The 26729-nt window shown below is 47.7% G+C and overlaps 1 protein-coding gene across 2 annotated transcripts in view; it reads right to left on the minus strand.

The window, feature by feature from the left end:
* The window catches only part of LOC146808641 (uncharacterized), a 109190-nt gene that overhangs the window by 22503 nt on the left and 59958 nt on the right, over positions 1-26729 (minus strand). For both annotated transcript variants that reach the window (XM_085623676.1, XM_085623675.1), the window contains one exon: positions 14846-15035. In XM_085623676.1, coding sequence (XP_085479802.1) covers positions 14846-15035 — 190 coding nt within the window. The remainder of the gene's footprint in view (positions 1-14845; positions 15036-26729) is intronic.

Below are 26729 nucleotides of genomic sequence, written 5' to 3' on the forward strand. Positions count from 1 at the left end.
GGGAGGGTGAGGAAGAGGAAAAGGGATCCTTAATGGAGAGGTAACAAAGTCTCTCTTTTTCGGTGGTGGTGGTGGTGCCGGTGCAGGCGTTTCTAGTGGTCTTTTCTTGATGCTAAGCATTAAGTGACCAGTCATAGGATCCTTCACAAGAGTCTTTTGGGTAGAAACAGTTCTTCCGTGGGAGGCAGATCCTTCGGTTTCGACAGCTTTTTCAGCGCCGACTCGGTAGCGGTTCTAGGTTTGGAACCGTGCAGTTTTGTAGTGTCTTTATCCGATGGAACATGTTTTTTCGGTTCCGAGGACTTTGGCTTCGAAGAATGGGAGTCGGGTCCCTTTGGTGGTCATTTTTTGGTCAGCTTCGAGGGTGTTGTCGGTGCCGAGGAACCGGTGCCAGCCTTCGACGCAGAGTGCTTAGATGTCGAAGCAGCGGTCGACGTGGATGAGGAAAAGGAAGTCTTCTTTTTCGGTGCCTGAGTATGTTTTTCAGCACCGAGTGTGCAGGCTGGCCAGAGTCGCCTAAAGGCTTAGTAGGCTTCTTTACCGGGCCCGAAGGTGGGGCATGGGAAGCAGTGTCTCGGTGTGCACCTGGGCCCGAATGTGAAGGTGGTACCAAAGCCTTTTTTGATACTGTCGAGGGGGGGTTTGGGTCGGTGTCGACATCCGTACTCACGGCCCTCTGAGCTGGAGTGATGTCCTCGGAGTCATCTGCTTCGGAGGCGCTGATGATGACTTCTTCGATCAGACCTTGCTCTGGAACATCGACGCCTGATGTCGTCGGGGATCGAAGAGGACGAGCGAGCCATTGTTCTTCTAGCTAGTCTGGCCCGGATAGTCTTCTTGGAGCGGGAGGAGGCGCAAGCTGGACTGTCTCTGGCCTCATGAGAGACAGAGGTTACACACCTCATGCAGGTCAGTGTGGGGAAACTTCGACCCACAGAGGACACTTTTTGAATGGCGTCCTTTCCATGAGCCGGAGAGGAGGCCGAGGTAGGCCCGAAGGCCTTCGTCGACGACCGGAATCGAAGACTTCGAAGTTGAAGGGTCGTGTGGATTGGGAAAACGCGATCGAAACAATACAGTCGAGAAGGGAAGGATTGTGCGTCGAAAGAGAAAACCGTTAACGGTTCCGAACTGGAACGCGAGAACACATCCGATCCCGATGGAGGAAAAAAACAATCTGAGGATGGAGCCGATGCCCATGCGCACTATGATCCAAAGGAGGAGTCACATACCTCGTGACTTCCAAAGACTTTCAAGACAAAAACAAGTGTAAACCTCCAGGTCCAACACCAGATGGTGATCTATGCATAGTGTGTAATCTGCAGCTCATATGCCTCGAACAGAGTTGCTGAGGGTGAATAACCTGTGCTTTTGATTAACATTTCTAATCGCAGCATCCTCACCTTTCGAACAGATACCGAAGCAGTATCTCTTTAGGTGGTGGGTCTGTACGGTCTCATACGAAAAAGTTCTGCGGAACTGAGGGATAAAGTGACTCTCCAGGCAGGCCTAGCAGTCCAGTAGTGTTTTGTGAATGTATGAAGCAACGCTCCCGTAGTCGCCTGACAAATGCCCAGAACAGCCAATTCCCGTGCCAACGCAATGGTGGCAGTCTTGGCTCTGAGGGTAAGAGGCCTTCAGCCTCCTGGGGGCTGCTTTTTTGGTAGTTCGTAGCAAATGTTGAAGCAGAGCATGAACCACCGAGAGATGGTTCTCTTCTGCGCTGATTTGCCCCTTTTCTCTCCGTCAAATTCAATAAAGCGCTGTTCATTCACACAATGTTCTCAGACCTGATCAATGTAAAAACAGCTTTCTTGGGATTCAGCCGATGGAGTCTTTCCTCCTTAGAAGGATGAGGCTGAGCGAAGAATATTGGAGTGTGTTGATTTGCCCGATGTAGAAAGGAGTTACAACTTTCGAAATAAAGGAAGCTCACCAAGACCAGCTTGTTCGTAAAGAACGAATGTAGGTACCTCACTCACCTGCAGCGTCGAAGTTATGCTGATCAGGAAAACTGTCGTTAGAGTGAGATGCCATGATGGACAGGTGTGCAGAAGTTTAAAGGGAGTATACAACTGCAAACAGGCTGAAAGAGCAGACAAATCTTTAACCATGCCGAAAGCAAGACCTTGCTAAACAAGGGAGAACACAAAAAACCACTTCAGAGAGTTTTCCCCAAAGTGGTTTAATTTGCAGAGTAGCACACTAATCCACAAACTTGTCACAATGGCAGGTATATACAGATTTGGCCAAAATAGCAATCTTGGAAGGAAAGTCAAATGCAGTCAAGTCAATCTCCAAGCATGGACAGATGGTCCTTCAGAAGTGCCAGCCTGCTTGGAGAACAGAGATTCATGCCCAGAGCTTCTAGCTACCACACTTTTCTTGTCCAATCTAGTGCCACTTGCATGACTTTGACCCGGTCGTCCCTAATCTTCTTTAGATTTCAGGGCAACAGAGGTAGTGGTGGGAAGGCATAAAGAAGTACAGAGCTCCCCTTTAGATGGTATGCGTCTGCAAGAGTCGCTGTGGAAACTCAAGTATGCAAAAGTGCTGTTGCTGTGCTCGATGGGACTTCAGAACCCACTTCAGGACCCTACCAGGGTGCAGGAGGCCATTAGTCCCTGCAGCCTTAAAGTCATCCTCATTGAGATCCACGACAGAGGCTGGAACATCGAGATCATAATCCGGATGTCCTGGACCCTCCGCTCGGGGGGGGGGGGGGGAGGGGGAGGGAATGTATGAACCTGCAGCATGTCTGAAACAGCTTCAAAGCAAAGGAGAGTCTGCAAAGGAGTCGTGTGTGTCTTCGGCACACTGATAATGAGCCCCAAAGAATGTAAAGAGGTCCACCGTAGTCCAGAGGTGGGTGACTGCCTGGGGCGAGCCCACCTTCGGCAGCCAGTTGCTGAGTTAGTGAGAAGACAGGGACACCTGACCTGCGAAGATGTGCTGCCACCACTACCATCATTTCCGTGAAACACTTAAGCAGCACTGGTGAGGCCAAAAGGGAGCACATTTCTTGGCGCACCATACACCAAACAGGGTACCCGTGGGCCTGCAGGACAGGAATGGGGAAATAAGCCTCCTGCGGGACAGGAATGCGGAAATAAGCCTCCTGCGGGACAGGAATGCAGAAATAAGCCCCCTGCAGGACAGGAATGCGGAAATAAGCCTCCTGCAGGACAGGAATGCGGAAATAAGCCTCCTGCAGGACAGGAATGCGGAAATAAGCCTCCTGCAGGTCCAACAGTACCACCCAGGGTCGAGGGCAGACAAGACCTGGGCTAGGGCGAGCATCTTGAATTTGTCCTTCTGCAGGAAGGCATCGAAATGGTAAAGGTCGCCATAGCTCTTCAACACCATAAAGTAGCAGGAGTAACAGCCAGTGTCCACTTCTGATACCAGCCCCCTCTCAATGTCCCTTCTGCCTTCAAGGGCCCGCACTGTCCACTTCTGATACCAGCCCCCTCTCAATGTCCCTTCTGGTTCAAGGGTCTGCACGGTCCACTTCTGATACCAGCCCCCTCTCAATGGCCCCTTCTGGTTCAAGGGTCTGCACTGTCCACTTCTGATACCAGCCCCCTTTCAACGGCCCTTCTGGTTCAAGGGCCTGCACTTACTGCTGCAAGAGGGACAGAAGGTCCCTCGAAAAGCATAACCCAGCTGAACAACTTGCAGGACCCACTTGTTCGAAGTGATGGCTTGCACCCAGGGTGTGCGGAGGAGGAATATCAGATTCTGCCCTTGGCAGGGTGGCAGTGTGCCTTGAATGGCACTAAAGAGATTTTGATGCTGTGGCACATGGAGGAGTGGGGACAGGGTTGCACGCTGCCCCCGTTAGTCACATGGTCTGTAGATACCGTGGCCCCAGCCACGAAAGGGCTGTGTGTTGGACTGGCTATATGGGTTGGCAATATTGAAAGCCCGTAGCAAAACCATGGTTCGGGCGTGGGAGGGGTTGCCAGTGGAATCGACGTGCTGGAACAGACAGGCCCGGGGAGGGTGCTGTGGCCTACCTATCTTTCAAACGCTTAAGCGAAGAGTCTGCCTTCTCGCCAAAGAGGCGAGAGCCATGGCAGGGCATGTCCATCAAAGTAGATTGTTCATCCCCTGAGTAGGCTGTAGACCTCGTCCAGGCATGCCTTTGAATGGAATGCTGGTGCGAAATAGCCACCAGCCAAGACAATCAGCGGACTCCAATCCACAACAAATTGTAAATTTTGACGCATTGCAGCCATGGTGAATGGCTAGCATATGGGTAGGCTGGAAGTCCGCAAGCACAGCAGAGAGGATTGGAGCAACTGAATGCAAAGGGCATGGATATAGTAGGACAAGAGACAGCTGGCACTGACTGATCCTCAGACCAGACTGGTGGAGGGAAAGATTTGGTTTCCAAAACTTTTAAGGTGCTTGGATTCTCCATCCAGTGGAATGGTGGGGAAAAGCACTGGGATTAACCTTGCTACTGGAGGCCTGTACCACCAAGCTTTCAGGAGTCAGATGCTGCCGCACTGTGCAATCTGCCTGTTCAACAAGGGTCCGAAACATTGCTTTGCCCATGCCCCAGGAAGGGTGCCTGTCAGGGCCTCATTGAAGAGCAGGAGGGGCAGTTAGCCGTAAGGTTGAGCAAATTCGCTCCCTTCGTCATAGTGCCCATTATCGAAGTCTGTGGCAAAAAATTTAACGGATGATTTGGGCCCTTCTTAGAGGCAAAAGCAATTAGTCAGAGTCTGATGGGTTGCTGGTAGGCTGCGGTCTGAGAGGATCATGGCACGGCTTCTGTCGAAGATGGCACGGCTTCTGTCGAAGATGCGTTAGAGGGCACGGTTGAATGAACTTCTTGTTATGGTATGTACATCGGCGCTAATGCACCAGGGTCTGGCACAGGTTGTAGCACCAAGAACGGATTCTACAGAGGTAGAAACCCACTCAGGGGATTGATTATTTGGTGAACTATGCAATTTGTTCATTTTCAGTAGAGTAAATGCAACAGAACAGAAGTCGCACAAATGACAAAAAGGTTTAATTAATAAATTCTATGATTAATTCAAAGATCAAGCAAATGAGTAATGGGTCCTTTAGCCAGCAGACACCATACATGTCATATATGGACAGGAAGCCTTTGGATGACACTATAGAAAATGTGTGCACGATGCTCCGCTCTTGTCGGATGCTCCACTGAATCCTGCATGCTCATTGTGGATGCTATTCCAACGTTGCTTTAATTGAGACAAGACGTGGGAACAACTGTTGATATTCCATCTCTGTACTATTGATTAACTGAGACCACCCTTGAGTCAGTGGTGTACAGGGCGTGGGAAACTGACCCCTCAATCATTTGTTTGTGATTAACATACAGTTAGTAAATCAAATGGCAGGATGTATAGCAGTCTGGCGATTATTGGTTTATAAAAGTGTCTAAGGAGCATGCTTTTATGCATCATCATTTTGAGAAGGAACAAAAGAAGGCTGCTGAAACTAACTGGCAATTGTATGCAGACACGGTTAAAGTAGGTGTTTGAGAAGAATGCGTAAGACAAAGTAAATTCTATCGGGGACACTGTGGCATCTCACTTGTGTGTCCAGGCTTCAAAGCAAACGTCAGGACTGATTCGCATATGGGCGAGTGCAAACTTAGGTGGCATCTTGGGCAAAAGAAAGATGTGTTGGAATGCGACCCCAAGCAATTTCTAGTGGTTAGACTTATTGCAAGCATTAAAATCCATCACTTTTGTCCGTTTGATGTATCACCCTAAGCAGTGAGGATAACCCCAGACGTGGTTCACGTGCTCCCTGTGCCACTGGAGCCATGCTACACCCGACTGACGAGCCACAATCACAGTGAAATTGGTCCTGGGTTGCTTGTGTTTTCTTTCAAGGTGGAACTGGCCTGGCAGTTGAACGGTTCCTATTGGAGCAGGGTCAAGACAGATTTGCATACTGCTGGGCCCAAACTGATGTGGCATCGTGAGCACATGAACCATGGCTTGAAATGCTACGCGAGTGACTGCCAGTGGTTAGACTTATTGCAAGCATTCTCCCATCGCCTTCTGTGTGTTTGAGACTTTCAACTACCAATGGTAAAATGCGTGCAAGAACAGCTGATCCAACACATCCAGAAATTCAATTTGCTTGATGACTGTCAATCTGGGTTTACACCTGGTCACAATACCGAATCTGCAATTCTTCATATAGTGGACGACGCTCTTTTGGCTCTTGATCATAACGAAACCTGCCTACTAGTTCTTCCGGATTTGATACTGCTAGCCAGACTTGAAAACAGGATGGGCCTTTCAGGTAGAGTGTTGGACTGGTTTAAACCCTTCTTGACGAACAGAACCCAAAGATTTTTTAGTCAACCACGATTTATACTTACCTTCCTCTATCTCGATTGGTGTTCCGCAAGGCTCTACTCTCTCCCCCCTGCACTGTTTACCTTTATGTCGAACCACTCACTGAAACTCTCCAGCATACTAACACCTACTACCACATGTATGCGGATGACACCCAGATTTACATGAAGATCTCATCTCTGGAGGAGATCAAGTCAACGGATGATGCCTTAAAGCTGACCTTACATTGGCTAACCTGCAATCATCCTAAACTCAATCCACAAAAACAGAATTCCTCCTGATTTCTCCTTCCAAAATGTCTGCCGATGTTAAGGAATGGACCAAGTCAATCACTGCTCTAAACTGCACTCCTGTCCTGGTTGACTGCTCCAAATCTCTGGGCATTACTCTGGACAAGAACTTAAACATGCAAACTCACATCAACTCGATGGCCAAAAGTGACCGCTTTCACTGGAGCTATCCTTGAGGGAGAAGGTAGACCTTCACGGAGCGCCAGGGATCTGGTCATGAAACCACCCTTACTCAAGAAGAAGAAAACATGACACAGCCTTCTCTGGAGCGGCCCCTAGAATCTGGAACTCGCTTCCCCCTCACATCAGAAGAATGAGCTCTACTTCTGGCTTCAAGACGGACAATAAGATCTTCCTTATGACCAAATTCTTACCGTAGTTGACGACTTAACTCAATCCTCATCACCCTGAAACCGATGGTGCCGCCCAGTCCATTCTCATCATTTCCATTAACTATGACTCTGCTCCCTCCATCCAGCTCTATCAGAACTATGCGCCTGAACTCTGCACCACAGCAAGTCCTTAATAGCGGAGATTGATTGTGAGAAAGAGCCATCTTTCTTGCATGGCATGCCCCCACTTTTTGCTGAATTGCTGAATGTACTTTGAGTGTGCCCTGGACTCCTGCCAATCAGGTGCCCAGGGCCTATGTTCCTTCCCTAAACAAAAACCTCAAAACCAAATTGGCAAACCCTGGCCACATGTCAGCGCCTGGTAAGTGGTACCCTAGGTACCCAGGGCCTTGTGACCAGGGAAGGCCTATAAGGGCTGCAGCACTCACTGTGCCACCCTTAGAGGCCCTGTACCCTATCACACACACACACACTGCCCTGGCAGGCTGGGTGTAAGAAAAAACAGAGTAGACATGGCACACATCCCTGTGTGCCATGCCCACAACCTACACTGCCCTGGCATACATCAGCCACCCCTCTAGCTGGGTGCCCTATGCCAGTGGTGTGGGCACAGAGACAGGATACCTGTGCCCCTACAGTACCCAGGTCCATTCCTGGGCCCTGTAAGTGCAGTGCTGCCATTTAAGAGTACATGGTGCTGGGAGCTTGTCAAACACAAACTCCACACCACCATAATGGCAGCACTGAAGACTGAGAAGTTTGGTATCAAACTGCTCAGCACATTAAACCCACACTGGTGCCAGTATGGGATTTAATGTACCAAGCACCACAGAGGGCATCTTAGAGAGGCCCCCTGAAACCTAACCTACAATCCACGTCTGTTCTGAGGCTCCTTAGGCTGCAGACATGTTACTGGACCCCTGGGTAGGAGAGCCCCTGCTCTCCTGGGCCTGCAACAATGCACATCCTAGGCGAGGTGCTAGATCTCCTCCCCCAGGATAGGCAGGGGGAAGCTTCAAAGGCATGCCGCCTCTGTGAGCTTCCCCAGGCCACTGCAACCCCCCACTCTGGCGGGAAGCTTGGCCGGAAACCCCAAGGAAGGACAGGGGATGTGCCAGCCTGCCAACCCCACCCCTCAGGTGGGGGAGGAGAGGTGAAACACATCTTCGGGCTCTCGCCATCTTGAAGATGGGAAGCCCTGCCCAATCAGGACTAGGCTGCTGCACCCCTCCCACAGGAGTGAGGCAGGATAGGGGGTGTACCCACCCCAGGACAGGGACCCATTGGTCCCTGCCCTTCACCTACCTGTAACGCCCCTAAATCTAGTATTTAGGGGCACCCTGAACCTTCCTACCCCAGATTCCAGATTCCGAAATCCGAAGAAGAGCTAGAAGAAAGAAGACCTGCCCTGCAGCTGCTAAGAAGAAGAAGACACCAACTGCTTTGGCCCCAGCCCTACCGGCCTGTCGACCCTCGAACCTGCTCCTGCTCCAACCCGGCATCTCTTGTGGCCAGCAACCTCACAAACCCCGGAGGACCTTTTGGCTCTAAGCCCCTGGGACTTCCATGAGTAGAGGCTCTACTCAAAATCTACTTCTAATCCCTGGCATCAGCCCGGAACCGCGAACCCTTCACACTCTGCACCCGCCAAGCCTGGCCTGTGCCGGAGTGAACAAAGACCACGAGGACGACCCCACGGCGACTGTGACCCCCGAGTCCGGCACCCAAGGACTTCCCTCAACGCTCCTGAAGACTACTGCAGCCTCAGAACCAGGTGCCCCCCAACCGCGATCAACAGAGGGTAAGATTTCCCGACACCAAAAGGCACCCCTGCACCCGGCGCCCCGCGTCCCCCTGTGCCCAATCCTGGGGTACCTACCTATCCTCCAACTACCCAACTTACCTCTCGAAGTGGTGGTGGCACCTGAACAATCTTCGTCCCCGAGCTTGCAGTCTTTCTAAACCGAAGCTTTCCCATTGAAATCAATTGAGCAGCCGAAGGCTCATAAGCACCCTGCACCCAGCTGCCCGGGTGGCCCTGGCAGTGAAACCTCTACACTTATCTACTTCCCCACTTGCCCTGAGCAAGTGACCAGGAGCTCAGCTCCCACAGCCACGTGGCCTACTAAGCAGCAGCCACCAACCAAGGTCCCCCTACCTCTCATAGGATAACATTGGGCCTAACTCTCTCTGCACCCGGCTGCCCCTGTGCCGCGGAGGGTGAACCAACTGTACCTACCCGACACTGGGAGACCCTGGAGTCTATGCCCAGAAACTTAACTCTGCTAGTCGAGTACTTACCTTTAAACCGATAACTCAATTTTCTTCATAGGGTTACATTGACTGGTTTCTTCTGAAATTTCTTTTAAGTGTGGAGTTTTCAAAACTTAAAATATTCACCAAAAATCAGCGGAGTAATGAAAACGAAAATACTCACCTGCTATTAGGTGAGCTACCAGTGCTGGATCTTGGTGCCCAGCACTGACTCTGAAAAATACAACTGTACTTACCAGTAACCCAATGTTCTCCCATAGGAAATCATTGACTGTTTTTCTGTGAAATTTCTTTTAAGTGTCAATTTCTGCAAACTTTAAATATTCTTTAAAAATCGTATAACTTCTGAAAACGTAATTACTTACCTGTTTTGGATAAAGGTCCCAGTATGGAGTCTAGGCACCCAGTACTGGATTACAAAAGTAACGAGAACATACCATACCTGCAACTTGAATTTTCTTCCATAGGGAATTATGGACTGTTTTCTATGAAATATTTTCTAAGTGTCAACTTTTAAAATAGCAAAATATTGTCTAAAAATCATAACAGTAATTAAGTCCACTTTTATCACTTGATTCCAAGTACCGAATCTAGGATCCAGTCCTGGAATTCCAAAAGTAGTCCTAAAAGTAATCTGTTGCAAATAACTTGAAACTTCCATTGAACTCAATGCATTATTGTGTTGCCTATTGCAACCACTTGTAACTTTCTACCAAAATCAACTGCATATTGCAAAAGTATTTATATAAAGCATCTCATTCTGAGAAAGTATATTTTAATACCTATTGTTGGTTCTAAAATAAAACAAGCATATATTTTTTATATATAAACCATTGGCCTAGAGTTCAGTTATTGAGTGTGTGAGACCATTTGCTGACTTAGTGTGTACAACAAATGCTTTACACTGTCCTCTGATACTGCCTTACTGCTCGTCCAGGCTACCACTTTAGAGAGTACAGTTATATCCAACTTTAGCCTCTGTTAAATCTCTGGGGACTGTGGACTCTGTACACCCTGTACCTATTTGGGAACAGTATATACAGAGCCACCTTCTCACATCGATCATTTATTGTACAATTCTTTTACTATTTTCCTAGAACGTCCTGAAAGTAACATTGGCTAACTCAAGAACTCTGCATTGACTGTTTACTCCTATCTTACTGTTTCCCATGATTCGTTTATTGTTTATCGCCTTTTGTCGTAATTTTGTTTTTTCTTTACCATTATGTACTTGTTAGGCACTCTGATACCCTTGGGTCATTTTCGCGCAATATAAAACGGTCAATAAATAAATATAATTAATTAAATAAATGGTTAGATTTATTGCAAACATTCTCCCATACCTTTTTCTGTGCCAGAAGTTTCTACTTTCTACTGCCAGAGTTTAGACCGATTGCAAGCATTTCTCCAAGCACTTGTGTGTTTTATCCCGTGTACAACTTTCCTGATGCTATGAAACATTCCTAAACATCACAGGTTATCATATGCTTGGATGGCTTTATATATACCAATGTTATTTATTTGTATCACACAAGGTTTTAATATCACCTCTTCTGTTCCAACTGCTATTCGATTGTACTAAACTGTCTTCCAATTTGACCGCCACATAACGCAATCGCTTTATTGACTCCAGCAACCACTCGGCTAAAGATTTCCCAGAGAATTAATTTCCAGGTTGCGATCATCAACCACCAAAATAAAAGTGACCCTTTCACACTGCTCTCCACGCGCCACTTCTCAATTACCTTCAGAGTGTGTAGTGCTAGAGGCACTCTTGTGGTTTGAGACCCCGTGATGACCTTTGACTACCATTATTTTAACTGACTTTAGTGTGTTAGTTCATCCTAGCCTGGATGTACGACGGTCCTGCATATGCCTTGCTTCTTTTCTTTCTTGTAATCTTGCTGTCTTTCAGTGGGAGCTGTCACGAAGTAAGACAGCCTTGCCAAGAATAGAACGTGTGGGTTGTGCATTTGAAAGCATGAAAAGGAGAGAGGTGTGGAGTGTACTCTTTGGATTCGAAGTGCAGTGTTGTGGGCAGTGATGCACACATGTGCTCGGTGTTGTATGAGAATTCTTAATATTGGCTTTGATATGGCCTTATGTCACCTTGTTTTCTGACTTTGCCTTGCTTCAGCTTTTCTGCGTGCACATCAGCGCTTGCAAGTTGTTTGGGTTATGATAATTATAAAGTGCTTACTATTGGCTTTGACATGGCGTCATGTCATCCTTTTCCCTGGCTTTACCTTGCTTCAGCTTTTCTGCGTGCACAGCAGTGCTTGCAAGTTGCGTGGGTTATTCACGTTCAAGGTCTTTCTGTTTTGATGAGGGACTGTTTATGTATTCTGAAAGGCTTTGTGAGCTTCGTCAAGATAAAGGCTGGAACATGCAAGATTTGAAGGACGTGAGAGCTCCTTCCTGCCGTGGGAATGCTTGCTTGGAACTTGGCAAGTTCTGGTAAGAGTCCTCTGGCCTGGGGGGAGGTCTTTCTCAAATCTTCTAGTGTGTTTAAAGTGGAGGGTTGTAGATTTGGAAACCGGGAGTTTGGAATCCGAGCAAGGACGGACGCGTCTAACTCGGAGCAGGAACCCTGGTTGCTGAAGGCTCTCAAATCCCAGCTGTTTACTTGCCCAGTCAGGAGTGGTTGAGATGCGGTGTTTGCACCAGGTGATGTATTGAGCTTTGATTATTGCCATTGGGATGTGAGCCAGTGGCTGTGATCATTTGACGTGTGAGTGAGTGTGCTTTCTTTGTGATGCAAGGGTGAGTCAAGGTGCACCTCCGAAGTACTCATTTGATGTATATATAGCTTTCTGATCTCTAGCAGGACGTCCAGTATATTTGCTTGAGTCTTATCTCATATTATTTACTGCTTGTTTATTAATCAGTATTACTCATGCATTTAGGTTATTATTGCTTGCATATAAATATATCTTTGTTTATTTGAATCTTTTGCATTTGACATCTGGGAAAGCCTTTGTTAGAAAGCATTGTGTAAAATAAAACCCAAGCCTTATTCAAAAGAGAGAGAGTCCTTGCATTTTCTAAAATAAAACCCTTTTATAAAAGGTGCAGTATTGAAGTGTTTTGACTGCGCCGGGTGTTGGGCTACCATGTGAAAGATTATTATCCGATAGGCGCATTCAAAACAGAGTGCATGAGACCAGAGTACCCCAGACTGCTAGGACTCTAAGAGGTTACGCTCCCATACATAGGAAGCGTTTCTTGGCTCATTGTATCAATCCGCAAGTTGGGGGCCATTTTCACAGATAGGAACTCATAACATAGCCTGCTACAGCCTGACTGCATCCTGTTCTATTTGTTACTGCTACATCACTTTGTTTTCCAATACAAGAAATCTGGTAACAATAGGCGTTTATAGGAGCATGCTCTCCTCCCAGACTCTCGATACCTGGTCTCGAGGAGCCACTCACATCCAACTACTTCCTCTTGCTTACCCTTTCATCTCTTCGGAACCTACAGACCGTATAATAAATTGTGAAAAAGGCAAAAGACCATTCTTTGAGATAAACTTCTGACATTTTCCTTCAAGTAATAATTTATTCTTTCGGCACCACACGCAACTTCTTGATTCTCTCACCGCACAATTCACCGAGTACACAACTCAGTTACAATTTGTTTTTACTCACGTTTGCATTGGACACAATAGTGAAGCACTTGAATTTGGAATTAGATTTGCTCAACACTTTTTCACTTTTTATACTTTCTTATTTTTATTTTGATTGCAATAATGTGCTTCAGACTCAAAAAAGCCCCAGGCTTGTGCGCCACAATGGGGCAAAACATGAGTTGGCTGTTTTTCTTTGATGACTGTTTGTTCACTGATGGTAAGCCTGAAGGACTAAAAACCTATCACCGGAGCTTCGATATCTGCCTTGTATTCAATTGATGAACGGGTCTGATTCGCTTGGATTTATTTTACACTTCTGGAACTGAATGTAAATGATTCCGTAAACGTCATTGTGAATATGCTCAAACCTTAATATTATTTTGCCATCGTATACTTCTGCCTATTTACTGCCTTTTTGTGTTATCTCTAGGCGGGAACCTGGAGAAATCGCTGGGAGTGCACCCACCTCTGGTTATGGTAGTGTAAGAGAACAGAATGTGGTTTGTCTAGTACCAGAGACTGGTCTAACTCCAGGGGCACAATAAAATATCTGCTTTGTGGATCAGCAGTTACTGACACCAATTTTTAGTAGGTAACACTTGATGTTACTAGGAAGTTCAGTAGGGTTTTTTTGGCATGAATTCCTTGAATGACTCTACATAGCCCTTCATGAAAGCACGCCTCTCCCACACTGCCCTTCATGAAAGCACGCCTCCCCCACACTGCCCTTCATGAAAGAAAGCATGCCTCCCCCACACTGCCCTTCATGAAAGCACGCCTCTCCGACACTGCCCTTCATGAAAGCACGCCTCCCCCACACTGCCCTTCATGAAAGAAAGCACGCCTCTCCCACACTGCCCTTCATGAAAGCACGCCTCTCCCACACAGCCCTTCATGAAAGAAAGCACGCCTCCCCCACACTGCCCTTCATGAAAGAAAGCACGCCTCCCCCACACTGCCCTTCATGAAAGCACGCCTCTCCGACACTGTCCTTCATGAAAGCACACCTCTCCCACACTGCCCTTCGTGAACGCACGCCTCTCTCACACTGCCCTTCGTGAAATCACGCCTCTCCCACACAGCCCTTCATGAAAACATGCCTCTCCCACACAGCCCTTCATGAAAACGTGCCTCTCCCACACAGCCCTTCATGAAAACGTGCCTCTCCCACACAGCCCTTCATGAAAACGCGCCTCTCCCACACAGCCCTTCATGAAAACGCGCCTCTCCCACACAGCCCTTCATGAAAACGCGCCTCTCCCACACAGCCCTTCATGAAAACGCGCCTCTCCCACACAGCCCTTCATGAAAGCGCACCTCTCGCACACAGCCCTTCATGAAAGCGCGCCTCTCCTACACAGCCCTTCATGAAAGCGCGCCTCTCCCACACAGCCCTTCATGAAAGCGCGCCTCTCCCACACAGCCCTTCATGAAAGCAAACGCGCCTCTCCCACACGGCCCTTCATGAAAGCAAACGCACCTCTCCCACACTGCCCTTCATGAAAGAAAGGATGCCTCTCCCACACTGCCCTTCGTGAAAGCATGCCTCTCCCACACAGCCCTTCATGAAAGCGCGCCTCTCCCACACAGCCCTTCATGAAAGCGCGCCTCTCCCACACAGCCCTTCATGAAAGCAAACGCGCCTCTCCCACACTGCCCTTCATGAAAGCAAACGCGCCTCTCCCACACTGCCCTTCATGAAAGAAAGGATGCCTCTCCCACACTGCCCTTCGTGAAAGCATGCCTCTCCCACACAGCCCTTCGTGAAAGCACGCCTCTCCCCCACAGCCCTTCGTGAAAGCACGCCTCTCCCCCACAGCCCTTCGTGAAAGCACGCCTCTCTCCCACAGCCCTTCGTGAAAGCACGCCTCTATCCCACAGCCCTTCGTGAAAGCACGCCTCTCCCACACACGACCACGAGTTCTACAGGAAGGTGCTCACCTGGATACAGCTGGTCATGGAGCTGCTTCTTCTCCAGCTGCATCATGAGCCAGCACACCCGATCGCTCAGCCGGCTTTCCCGCTTCTTGACATTTCTCAGCCTCTTCAACAGCTTCTCCTCCGTTTGCAGAAAAGTGTCCAGGACCATCTTCAGTGCCTTGGAGTCACTAGCACAGTAGTAATTGTGATCCTGAAAGAAAAGCACCATTTAGTGAGCTCGCTAGCAGATCCGTAAAGAGCCGGGACACTCCAGACACAGTTGTAGCTTTGAACTTACCACTACTGTTTCCTAAATAAAGAGTTTAATTACAGATCAAATTAAGTGAATTCAACTCCACCATAATCTACTCGGCCTCTTACCACGTGCCCCTTCAGTGCTCAGGGTGAGACCAAGTTCAGTGAGGCAGGTTTCAGGGCACCTGGTGTCCCAATGCACCACCACCATCTCTTACATGCCATTAGAAATATTTTGCTAAGTTTGTAAAGTTATGTTTATGCATGCACCTACTAATCCACTGCTAACAAGACAACTCCCACGGAAGAGTAAGTCAAGCACTCGTTTATTCTGGACTCCCCACAAGGGCCAAAATCAGGTCCATACTCCTAGTTATCCTGCGTTTACCAGTTTCAACCACCTACCTGCCACTGCAAAATAAACAGAGTATGCAACACACGTGAGCACAGCTGGATTCCTAGGCGGCGTGATTCCCCCCACACACACACACACACACACGCTCATACCATTCTCATCATACACAAAAGCTTACACGTCTGCACATGACATACATTCAGGATACATGCAAAAACAACAGTTGATGGACAGAATGCAGAACAATGTCATACATTCACCCCAGTACAGAGATCTGGGCCTAAATCCATCGTTTTTTTGCTCACCACGCCATTCCAGTTTGAACCCAGCCATATGCAAATCAGTCTTGACCCTGTGCCTCATGGGAACAGTCCAGCCCGAACTGCCAAGCCAGGTCCTCCCTGGACTGGAAACAAGCATCCTAGGACCGGTTTGGCATATGGCCAGGTCTAAACTGGGGTGGCATGGTCAGCAAAAAAACGATGGAGTTAGGCCCAGATCTCTGTACTGGGGTGAATGTATGACATTGTTCTGCATTCTGTCCATCAACTGTTGTTTTGCATACATTCAGGATACAGCACAGCTGTGAGTCATTGAAGAACTCCAACCCTAGGACCTTGACTTCCAAATAAACTAAATAAAACACTTTCACATTTAAAATATTTCTTATTCTAAATAACGAGGCATACAATTGTTCCTAGCAAACACAATGGTTATGTCTGAGTGTTGTAATAGTAAAAGTACTCGGATCATGGTGGCTACAAGTCTAGAAAACATCACGCTATGATTCACCACCATATCACTCTTCTCTGTGCGTGAAGGAGTCAGCAAGGTGATTTTTTTTTTTTTTTTACAGTTGTACACATTTTAATCAAATCACATTTACAGCAGCAATAACTTTCCCTTCCCCCTCTCCCTCCACTCACTGTGGATCAAAGGTCAGCAGTGTCTCTCTTTCTATAGGTTTTCAATCAAGCATTGGGCTCGTAGTTTCAAGGACAATCTCTGCTTTCTTTGTACACCTAATGCAATAGAGGGTGCCTTAGCACAAGGAACTCAACTGTCTAATTAGATGACAGTGATTGATAGTTAAGGTCCAAGCGCGCGCTCACTGGGTAAATAATGCCCTTTCTTTTATGTGCAAGGTAGAACGTGGTTCGGGTTTGGACCTTCCTTGCCCCTATTATTAGTAACTGTAGAGATGGCAGAGTTCGTTCTCTTAAAATATTTTTAAATTATTCTTGATCAATTTTACTTGTTTTCAATTGTAGTATACAGAGAGACACGTATATTTTATTTGCGGCATTGCTTTTTAATTCTCAAGATAGTGATTTTCATCATGTTCATATTATCAACAACTTTTAGGTGCATTTTGAATTTTGTGAAGGACGGGATCGTTCTGATGTCTGCTGGGATGGAGTTCCAGATTTTGGGCACGTTTCCCGCGAATGACCTAACCGCGGTTGATTGTTTGCATGCTCTCATGGGGATGAGAAGGAGGTAGCTGGAGCTCCTGTGGTTCCTTGTCTGACCTGCCCTCTTGAGCTTGGCGGCCAGATAGTCCGGTATCCCTGTGTGAAGGGCTTTGTGCGTGAGGCAAGACGTTCTGAAGTACGCCCGCAGATCAACTGGGAGCCGTTTTAGTTCTCTTGGTGCAGGAGAAATGTGGTCGTATTTCCTGATTCCGGTGACCATTCTGGCTGCTGCGTTGAGGGTTGTTTTGAGGAGAGCTAGGTGGGTTTTTGCGGTGCCGGTTAAGGTTGCGTTACCATAGTCGAGTCTGGATAGCACCAGTGCTTGGGTGGCTTGTTTGAGGTATTTGGTAGTTATGAATGGTTGAATTTTGTAGAGAAGCTTCAGGTTGAGGATGTTGGTCTTTGCAGAGTTTTTGATGTGTTTGGTCATGTCCATTTTAGGATCCAGGGTAATTCCTAGTGATCTCACGGCGTTAGCCGGGGCGGGATCACCGTTTAGAGCATCCAAAGCTTCAGCCATTCTGCAGTTTGTGGCTTCTCTTCTTTGTTGGAGAGGAGGAGGATCGCCGTCTTGTCCTGGTTAAGTTGAAGGTGATTTAGGGACAGCCACTGTCGAATTTCTTTTAGGGTGTTATTTAGTCTGAGGATGTCGTCTGGGGAGGAAGTTTCCATATAGATCTGGGTGTCATCGGCATATAGGTGGAAGGGGATATTAGCATTTTTAAGTACGGAGGTGAGGGGTTCCATATAGAAGTTGAATAGTTGTGGTTAGAGCACTGAACCTTGGGGCACACCCCGGCTGACGGGGTGAAGGTCGGAGGCAAGGTTTATGATTTTTTTCCTCTGCGACCAGTTATGGAGGAAGGAGGTGAACCAGCAGAGGACCGTCTCATCAGCACCTACCCTTTCTTGTAGGGCCTTGATGAGAAGATTGTGATCTACCGTGTCAAAGGCTGCCGATGGGTCAAGGAGAATGAGTAGGCAGCAGTGATCGTTATCGAGTGACTTCCGAATATCATCTGTGATGTTGAGGATCGCCGTCTCCGTGCTGTAGCCTTTTCTGAAACCAGACTGGTGGGTATCAAGGAGGTTGATGTTGTCCATGTGCTGAGTCAATTGTTTTTAGGACTTTGGATAAGAGGGGGAGATTGGAGACGGGTCTGAAGTTGTTCAGACCTGTGCAGTCCAGGAGTTTTTTTTTTTTTTAGTAGTGGCATTATTTGGCAGACTAAGGCATTCCGTTATGACGACGGTTCTCAGGGACCTGTTGATGATTCTGCACCAGAACGGGCCTATGATGAGTTTGAGTCATGCTATCACAATCTTAGCCGTGATCAGCAATTACTTTATTAAGGTGTATTCATTTTTAGGTCGAGCCTAGCGGCAGCACGCATGCACTGCTCGCTCTGCGAGGCATGCTGTATTAGGGTATGCACTAGAAGCCCAGCCCACTCTCCGCCCATATTTTTAATTGGCTTGTGCCATTGTCTCATCAACGCTGGCTTCCGATTCATTATGAGGCTTGTTAGTCCCTTCTTGGTACCGCCTTGTCTCCATTTGTAACCGCCCATAAGGACTGGATCTTTTAACTGTGGTGTTACATGGTCCGCTTTATAAGTTGGTGAGCACTATTTTCTTTAATGAGCTTTCCCTATTGCATTCATGACATTGCAGCATCTTTAATGTATTTACTTTAGAGAACGGTCCGCTTTAACTATAGCGGCCATGCTTATTTATTTAATTTACGGCGCGGTCTGCTTTCAAGCGGCCACGCGCCTTTAATTACTGCTGAACTTGCTCAGTGCATTTACTTTTTTATTTTGTAATCAGGGCACACTTATTATACTGGCCGCTTTTTCCAACAACCCCCCCCCACCCCCCACACCCCTTCGAAACCGGAAAAAAGGCATCTGCTAGCAGCTGCTAGTTGCCACGGGGTCACATTCAGAGTCGGATTTCACTTATACAAGTAAGTAGAAATGTTTAGGGACCGGAACATTCCAAGATAGTTTTAAGCCGAGTCACAAGTCGTAACATCATCATGATCGTGGACGTAGTGTTGTTGTTTAATAACTATGTCTGTGCACAACACTGCACTGTAAACTCGCGTTAGCACCGTGTGGATGAGTAAAATATAGCTTATGTAAGTGTGAGAAAATGTCAAAGGAGTCATCGGCATATGCGCAGCTCAGAAGGTATAGTTATTAGCTCTGTGGAGTTCACATTAAGCAATGTATTTTAATAGGGGTTTGTAACCTGGGTGCTTATACTTCTCACGGCCATCCTTAACGTCGGTTCACTTTAAGCGCTGCGCTGGTCCTTCTACTCAAACAGCACTTCACGTAATTGTCCCCCAAGCGCCACAGTTGGCCTACCAAATCAATTGGTCCAACTTGTGAATAATATAATATTATAGGAGGTGCAGGGTATGTAATTCTAAACGCAACCACCTCCTTCCCCATAGAGAAACCGACGCTTGGGTCCAACTTGAGTCTACCGCCAGTTGTCCTTCACTACCTTTGCCACCGCAGCCAGGACTGTGTCCGGCTTACCTAGGGTGAGTAGTCCGCCCTGCCCCTCATTCCGTATCTCTCCAGCCATTTAAGCAACCCAACAAGTATAAACACGCACCTGTTTTCATTTTTAGCCTGTCCCTGCCCCCCCGTGATCCCCCACCCTGTCCTAACGAAGACCCTACGTGACTACCGAATGGGGCACATTATGGGTTGAAACGTCGACGATCATGCAAGGCCCATATTGGCCAAGGCTCTGCACACAGCAAAATAACATTAGTGAAGAGAGCCATCGGTGTTACTTATTATCTGGCCCATCCCTCACATGCACATAAACCTGGACCACTCTGTATATTGTACACGCTTTGAGCACTCCTGTCACATGATCACCTTTACATGTGAATATTCCTTGTATGTGGACAGCCTCCAACTACTACATTTGTGAAGATCTATGAAGGATTTAATTCTGATAAACAAAAACAATAGAAAGTATCTTGAGTCACGTTTGTTATTTATAAATAAATTGTTTCCTTGTCCAGGCGTTAGAGATACAGTTGCTACAAATTGAAATTAGGTCTTCCAGTGCTCTAGAAAGTAACCACCTATTACCCGACAGAACCTTCTTTTGCTTACTTATGCAAATAAAGGGGCAATAGTGCCCTGTCTCGGGTTCCATTTATAAAACGGACATCATTTGCTGTCTACGCAGTGCTTGTGGAGCTGTCTTTGTGCTGTTTGAACACATATCACACTGAGTACAGAACGGCCAAAGGTTTGTGTTTGCAGTACACCCGAGGCTCATTCACTCTGCAGAAGCCCTCACTCATTTGCATCAGAAGATATGTGTGCAAAAGTCTTCGAGTGTGCGGCAGGGCCATGTCTCAGATGGAGTCTGAATACAGCAGGACATCGAGCTGCCGCAGGTAGTTTGTGTGCAGTATGTCGCAGCCTGTCCCAGTTTGTGTGCAGCAGTCTTCCTGCTGTTTGTGACTCTTTACATTCAGTCTCTATTATTGTTCAAGTGTTTTATATAGCACTAATATACCGCATTACCATCTCCGGGTGTTTATGGCACTGCAAGCATACTGAGAGTCAGCAGCCTGCTCCGGTTCTCTCTCCGCCCTTCCCCTTCAAAAGCCAAGGAGTTGTTTCATGTCAGCTCTCTTCTTTCTCCTTCGCTGCACATATGCTCTTGGAAAAACAAGCATTTACAAAGCAATAGGTCTCACAAATGCAAGATATTGACCTATTGGCATTGCAAATGACAATGCCATTTATCTGTGTTTACAAAACACCTACAATAATAAAAAGGCATTGTCATTTACGATACCAATAGGTCAAAGTTTCTTAAATGCGAGACCTATCGCATTGCAAATGCTTGTTCCTTACTTTCTTCCAGTGCGCTGGTCTCCTTTCTTAAACTGTCCATTTGGGGTCTACTGGGATAGGAAGTCCCAGCGAGCCTTTGATGGCTGCCAGCAACTCCTAAGACACTGCCATAATAGGACACAAGCACCAGATATGAAGGGGACCCACATTTTCTCCAACAAACATTCTGCACATTACTGTAGCATTTACTCTATCTGTTGTACGGTGCAAGAACATCATTTTAAGTCGAGCTTCTCTGTGCAGGAAAGACTTGTTAAAACGTGTTGCGTATTTAAAAAAATAGTGCTGCCGCCCTTTTCTGAGATCTCCATTTGTCAAGTTTCACTCCACTGCTTCAGGTGTTTTGGTCACAATATACTTCAAAAAGATTTTTAAAATCTTAGAGACAGCACCCTGTGCACTCTCTGGAGTCTTGACAATTTCTTCCAAATTCTGTTTGTTCTCCTGTTGCAGCTTGTGTGTGGCGCAGTAGGCCGCCCGATCCGCAGTGGCTGATATCTAAATCTCATCGATTCGCCTAGCTAGCATGTATGTCTTTTTACTCTTCGAATAGGTTATGTTCCTGTTTTCCGACAGATCTAACATTTTGCAGTCCTCATCCAACCATGACTTGCGGAGGTGCCCATCAGGGCCGGAGAGAATTCTATATTGTTATCTGTGGGAGAGTATGGTGACAAAGTATGTCAGGGGGTACCGTGCTGCTATAGAGTCCCATATGTCCAACATGTACCCGTTATGTGGCTTGTGTGGAGTCTTTTCTGGGCAAGATGTGTGTGTGAGCCATGGTGGCCTACCCGCCAACGCCACATCCATGTGAATCAAATGCGTGCTGGCATAGCTTTGGACCAATTCTCCTGTGACCCTAATTTGTGAAGTAGAATTGTAATCGGTGATATCTGGAAAACATAAGCATCCCTTTTGAGTGGGATGCTGATGGACTTTCGTTGAGATGCGGGCTCTCTTCCCTTGCCATACAAAGTATAGGAACGTTTTCTGTATAGTACTTATCACACTTGGATCTATTTCAATAGGCAGAGCTTGGACATACAACCGACTTGGGACCACTGATGTCTTGAAAGCAATAATGCTCCCTATACATAAATTATATTGGGGGATCCGCTTGAGTAAATCTTTCTTTATACATCTAGTAAGGGGGTATGGGTGTCCTGAAAAGAGCCTCTATTGACTTAGTAAAATAGACGTAACTATGTATTCGATAGAATGAAAATGTCCTTGAAACATCCCTGTATTCGATTCTTACTCCAATTGCAGTTCTGATTTATCAGAGCTTATTTTTCATCCCAATGACCTCCAGTAATCTCCTAGAATTGCCATTAAGTTCGTAACGGAGGTCACAGGGTGTGAAATATATAACAGGACATCGCAGGAACAATGCATAAAATCCTGCTGTCTGCTGATGAACTCTATTTCCCCGATCCCTGCGTGTGAGCACATAAGCTGCGCCAGCGGTTCTATAGCTACTGCAAAGAACAGCGGGACCTCGAGCATCTGAAAAACATGCTGCCGACAATGCTGTCGAGTGCAATGTCGGCCATGGGTGAACTGTAGGAAGCCACTGCCATTTGGAGCCAGTCCTCCATCACGACTTTAAGCCTTCCTTACCCTCTTAGGAAGTCCCAAATGGCCGTCAAATGCCTTTTCCGCATCTAGTACCAACTGGGATCCTCCTTTTGTTTGACTTTTCAATGCGGTGTGCTGCATTCCTCATGTTGTCAACAGTTCGGCAGTGTCCTATAAAGCCAGAGTGGTCTTTGTGTACAGTTTGTGGGAGGGCTGCTGCCAATCTTTTTGCCAGGATTGTCAAGTTTAGTTTGTGGTCGATAATAAGCGAGGCTATATAGACCTGTACGTGGGCACAGAGCAGCACGTTTTCTTGGTTTTGGAGTGCTTATTACTGCTGCATTGCTCTTTGTTGAAGCAACCAGATCCTCCCTCGCTATTTCTCGGAACATTGGCAAGGGTGGGGATCACCCAAGCCTTGTACACTTCATTAAATTCCCCTGTAAAGACATACGGGCCTGGCGCCTTACAGGATTTTTCTTTTTTTTTATGGCTTCTTCAACTGGTTTCTTTAATTGGTGCTTCCAGAGGCTCTGTTTTAATCTCAGTTTAGGGAGATCCAAGTGTGCACAAAGATCAATCCTGATGTCTGCGGACTCTGGGCCTGGTGTCTACAGGGCCGTCTGGTAGCAGCGAAGCAGTTCCTCCGTTCCCCTCTTGTCTATGGGCCTGGTGTCTACAGGGCTGTCTGATAGCAGCGAAGCAGTTCCTCCGTTCCCCTCTAGTCTATGGGCCTGGTGTCTACAGGGCCGTCTGATAGCAGCGAAGCAGTTCCTCTGATCCCCTCTAGTCTATGGGCCTGGTGTCTACAGGGCCGTCTGATAGCAGCAAAGCAGTTCCTCTGTTCCCCTCTTGTCTATGGGCCTGGTGTCTACAGGGCCGTCTGATAGCAGCGAAGCAGTTCCTCTGTTCCCCTCTTGTCTATGGGCCTGGTGTCTACAGGGCCGTCTGATAGCAGCGAAGCAGTTCCTCTGTTCCCCTCTTGTCTATGGGCCTGGTGTCTACAGGGCCGTCTGATAGCAGCGAAGCAGTTCCTCTGTTCCCCTCTAGTCTATGGGCCTGGTGTCTACAGGGCCGTCTGATAGCAGCGAAGCAGTTCCTCTGTTCCCCTCTAGTCTATGGGCCTGGTGTCTACAGGGCTGTCTGATAGCAGCGAAGCAGTTCCTCTGTTCCCCTCGTCTATGGGCCTAGTGTCTACAGGGCCTTCTGATAGCAGCGAAGCAGTTCCTCCGTTCCCCTCTAGTCTATGGGCCTGGTGTCTACAGGGCCGTCTGATAGCAGCGAAGCAGTTCCTCTGTTCCCCTCTAGTCTATGGGCCTGGTGTCTACAGGGCCGTCTGATAGCAGCAAAGCAGTTCCTCTGTTCCCCTCTAGTCTATGGGCCTGGTGTCTACAGGGCCGTCTGATAGCAGCGAAGCAGTTCCTCTGTTCCCCTCGTTTATGGGCCTAGTGTCTACAGGGCCTTCTGATAGCAGCGAAGCAGTTCCTCTGTTCCCCTCTAGTCTATGGGCCTGGTGTCTACAGGGCCGTCTGATAGCAGCGAAGCAGTTCCTCCGTTCCCCTCTAGTCTATGGGCCTGGTGTCTACAGGGCCGTCTGATAGCAGCAAAGCAGTTCCTCTGTTCCCCTCTAGTCTATGGGCCTGGTGTCTACAGGGCCGTCTGATAGCAGCAAAGCAGTTCCTCTGTTCCCCTCGTCTATGTTTGCTATTTTCATTTTTCAGGGATGAAGTCTGTCTCTGTTCTGCCATGTATTTAGCACTCTGGCGAGAAGGACAGGGGCTTAGCTGCCCCATTCATAGCGACGTCAGTGAAGCGGCAGAAGAGCCCTTTCTGATCTATTGACCAACGGTGTGTTTACTGGACCTCCTATTTTGAATACTCCGCAGAACCGGAACTAGAGTGCTTGGGTTTTTCTTTCAATATTTTTAGATTTGCTTCTAACGTTACTTGGCATGTGTTAGCCCTGTTTTTGGACACGGTTAACCCTGCTTTATGCCTGGAAAATGATGTAACTTTAAATGGTCGTGCACAGGGTCCCTGCCAAGCAGGTCCCATGAGCGAGAAGCTTTCACTAAATTGTACCTTTTGTTTCCTAATTGGCACAATTTCAGTACCTATTGTAAGTCCCTAGTAAATGGTGCCCCAGGTACCTACGGCATTGGCACTGAGGTGGGACCCCAAGGGTCGCAGCACGAATTGTGCCACCCTAGGGTCCGCTCACCAAAGCCATGCAGGCTGCCACTGCAGACTGCGTGCCTTGGTGCAGACAAAACCAAAGAGTCGACATGGCACACATTCCTATGGGCCTTGCCCACCGACACTGCATGGGATATAGGTAAGACACCCCACTAGCAGGCCTCATGGCCCTAAGGCAGGGCGCAGTATATCCCTTGAGAGGACATATCTGCAGTGGACAGGGAAGCCATAAAGAGTACATGGGCTGTACACTGGTCATTATGAGTTTCCCGGCTCTGTGATGGCTTCACTGTACTATGGGATGTTTGATAACAAAATCTCTCATCTTAATAAACCTGCACTGATTCCAGTGTCAGATTTATTAAAAATTGCACAAAGCTTCAATGGCCCTGCCCCCTTTGAGAAAAGACCCCAACCTCTCCGGTTAGAAAGACCAGGTCCCCCCCTTCCTGTCCTCACTGCTTCTGGTGGGAAAACCAAGTAAGAATAGGAGGTGTGCCCCCTCTGCCAACTCCACCCCTCAGGTTCTGGAGGTGTGGTGAAGCACATTTTCAGTACCCACATCTTGAAGATGGTAGGACTTCACCAATAAGGGATAAGTATGTCTCCCTCCCCCAGGAGATGGGCATAATAGAGGGTGCAGACACCCCAGGTAAGGTCTCTATTGGCCACTACCTGCCACTTCCTTGTAAATGCCCCTAAATTTGGTATCTAAGTGGAGTCCCCAGACTCTGAACTCCGATTCCACAGACACAAGACGACGACGAATGAAGAAATGCCGTTGGATCGAGAACTACAGACCTTGTGGTGAACTTTGGGCGTGAACTCCTGCCTTTTGTCACTGCCTTTTGCCACAGAACTCAACAATTGTCATCCTCCAGCTCATCTCGTCGCTGTGTGACCTCCACAAACCCTGGAGGATCATCAGCCCTTCACAAATTGCTAGAGCACCCTCTCGAGATAGAGGTATTAACTCACTGCAGCCACCAAAAACAGCATAGTCCGGTCAAGCGCCGTCCAACTCCCGAGCCGGACGACGTCTCAGAATACCCGACAAAGATACATCTGCTCTGGAGGGTCACCTCGGCACCAAGTCTTGAGGCCTCAGGACTCACTGAAGCCAAAAGGCACCAATACCAGACGTACCGGACCCCCTGCTACAAAAACCTATAAAGAGGAGCCCAGGCGGACTCCAACTTTGCACCAAGCCAACACCTGATGAGACTTCAGACTTTGGAGACCTACCTCAGCAGGGTCCCCGCAGCTCATAAATAGTTGCTATAACTGCTAGCCCCTGACCGTGAGGTTTGTTTTTGCATGGCCTTGCCCAGCAGCAGAGTTTCACAGCACCCAGCCCGCCAGGGGCATCTTCAATCCAGCTGTGCACCCATGGCCCCAGGGCCCTTGCGACCTCTACTCTCCCTTGAGAGCCTTCGGACTTGCCTACAAGTCCCACTTTGCATTGCTTTTAGAGATGGCCCCCCCATGCTTTGTAGCGCACCAGTTACTGAGCCCCTTTCTCTTTGCTCCCGGTGACACACTGGGACTTTCCCGAGAACTTGGCCTTGGATCCTTGGACCCAAACTCTTCGATTTCCAAAAGGTGATCCACACAAACAGCTGTATTGCATTGCTTTTTCTACTTGCCTTTTTCCTCCCATAGCAAATCTATTGTGCGCAAGTGCACACAACTGTAGATATTGCTTTTATTGCAATTTTTTTGTAATGCAAAAAGTATTTTCCCCTGCACCCGAAGTTCTTGATCTAGTATTTTTATAACAAGAAGTGCTATTTTTCTAATTCGGTTTCGCATTCATTGAGTGTGTGTCTCATTTACTGCCTTGTGTACAACAAATGCTTAGCACGACCCTCTGATAAGCCTAACTGCTCGCCCGCACTACCACAAAGACCGTGTTAGTATTATCTACTTTAGCCTCTGAAAACCAATAAGGGTCTTCTCGATCCCTCTGCACAGTGTACTCCTTTATGGTGCACTATATAGAGAGGTGGGTTTCCTACAACATCATTTTCACTTCCTCTTGTCTGCTGTGGCAAGGATCATTATCAATTATCAGTGTTGCCCCATATAGGCTGGGGTGGTAGGGGGCGCACTCCCCCCACCTCCTGGGGTTAGCGCATAAC

Source organism: Triturus cristatus, chromosome 8 (genome assembly GCF_964204655.1).
Source record: "Triturus cristatus chromosome 8, aTriCri1.1, whole genome shotgun sequence".
NCBI lineage: Eukaryota > Metazoa > Chordata > Amphibia > Caudata > Salamandridae > Triturus > Triturus cristatus.